The sequence below is a fragment of the Sinocyclocheilus rhinocerous genome, unplaced genomic scaffold (assembly GCF_001515625.1).
Source record: "Sinocyclocheilus rhinocerous isolate Xijiao unplaced genomic scaffold, SAMN03320098_v1.1 scaffold586, whole genome shotgun sequence".
Lineage (NCBI taxonomy): Eukaryota > Metazoa > Chordata > Actinopteri > Cypriniformes > Cyprinidae > Sinocyclocheilus > Sinocyclocheilus rhinocerous.
The window spans coordinates 38,445-39,883 of NW_015631803.1; the positions used below are offsets into that span (position 1 = coordinate 38,445).

Below are 1,439 nucleotides of genomic sequence, written 5' to 3' on the forward strand. Positions count from 1 at the left end.
TAAATACAAACACATGCATGTATATATTTAAGAAAAATATGTTATGTTTATATGTTCAATATATTTTTATTTAATATAAAATATATTTATAAGAATATAAATATATACGTGTAAATATTTTCAAAATATATACTGTATGTGTGTCTCTTTATATATACAATATACACAGTACACACACATATACTATGTAAACAAACATTTTTATTTTGGAATGCGATTAATCATTTGACAGCACTAGATTTAAAATAGTTGTGAATATCTGTTACAATGTAACTGATTGCTGTGATCAAAGCTGTCACATGATCTTCAGAAATCATTCTAATATGCTGATTTGCTGCTCAAGAAACATTTCTGATTATTATCAATGTTGAAAACAGTTGCGCTGCCCAATATTTTTAGGAAACCGTGATACATTTATTTTTCAGGATTCACAGATGAATAGAAAGTTCAAAAGAACAGCATTTATTTGAAATAGAAATCTTTTGTGACATTATAAATGTCTTCACTGACACTTTTGATCAATTTAATGCATCTGTGTTGAATAAAAGTATTATTTTCTTTCAAAATATAAACATTTCTTACTGACCTTAAAATTTAAATGGTAGCGTATATGTGATGATGCCTTGTTTTTTTGCCTAAATATGAGGTCTCTTAGAAAGTAGCATAATGTACCAGTGTTATTTTAGTATTATTGTTATACTATAATAGTTTTTGTAAATATTTTGAATGGATTTTATTTTTATGTTTTAATTTTAATTTAACTTTTTACAGTTTTAGTCATTTTGTTTTTGTCATTTTTAGTTTAAGTTTTTTTTTAAATATGTCTATAGTTTTTATTAGGTTTTTAGTTTAGTTGATTTAGTTTTAGTTATTAAAGCGCTTTAACTTTAAAAAAAAAACAATGAGAAATGTTGCCTTGGCAACTAGCAGAAATAAATGAATTGTTTTAATATATTTTTTATTTCTTGTAATGTTATTTCAAGTATAAAAAATGATTTTACGGTTTTAGTTACCTATAATAACCCTGTAAACATTCCTTTCTTTTTGTTTAGTGAGAGTTTTCAGCAGTGCGCCTGTGATGATCCCTTATAATACTGTCTATCTAGGCAGCTGACGTGTCTGATTTTCTCTCTACAGATGAAGCTGCTGAATCTGTACATCAAGCGAGCTCAAACCACCAACAGCAACAGCAGCAGTTCTTCAGACGTCTCGTCTCACAGCTGAATCACTCCTCCATGCGTCCTCAAGCGCTCTCCCGTGATTTTGCACATTTGCGAGTAGATCTCTAGCTGCGCGTGCGCATTCGCTTCATTAAAGGGCACATGATTCATTGAACAGGTGCAAACACTTACACCATTCAACCAGAGCCCGCCGAGGTTTGTGATCAGCTGCGCTTGTCCAACATGCTGTGTGTGTGTGTGTGTGTGTGTGTGTGTGTG

At 30.6% G+C, this 1,439-nt stretch overlaps 1 protein-coding gene across 1 annotated transcript in view; it reads left to right on the top strand.

Moving 5' to 3' along the window:
* Positions 1–1,224, top strand: part of LOC107741997 (CLIP-associating protein 1-B-like) — a gene marked incomplete at its 5' end in the record, with an annotated part of 39,186 nt that extends 37,962 nt beyond the window's left edge. The window contains one exon of the mRNA XM_016554843.1: positions 1,138–1,224. Coding sequence (XP_016410329.1) covers positions 1,138–1,224 — 87 coding nt within the window. The remainder of the gene's footprint in view (positions 1–1,137) is intronic.
* Positions 1,225–1,439: the final 215 nt, after the last annotated feature.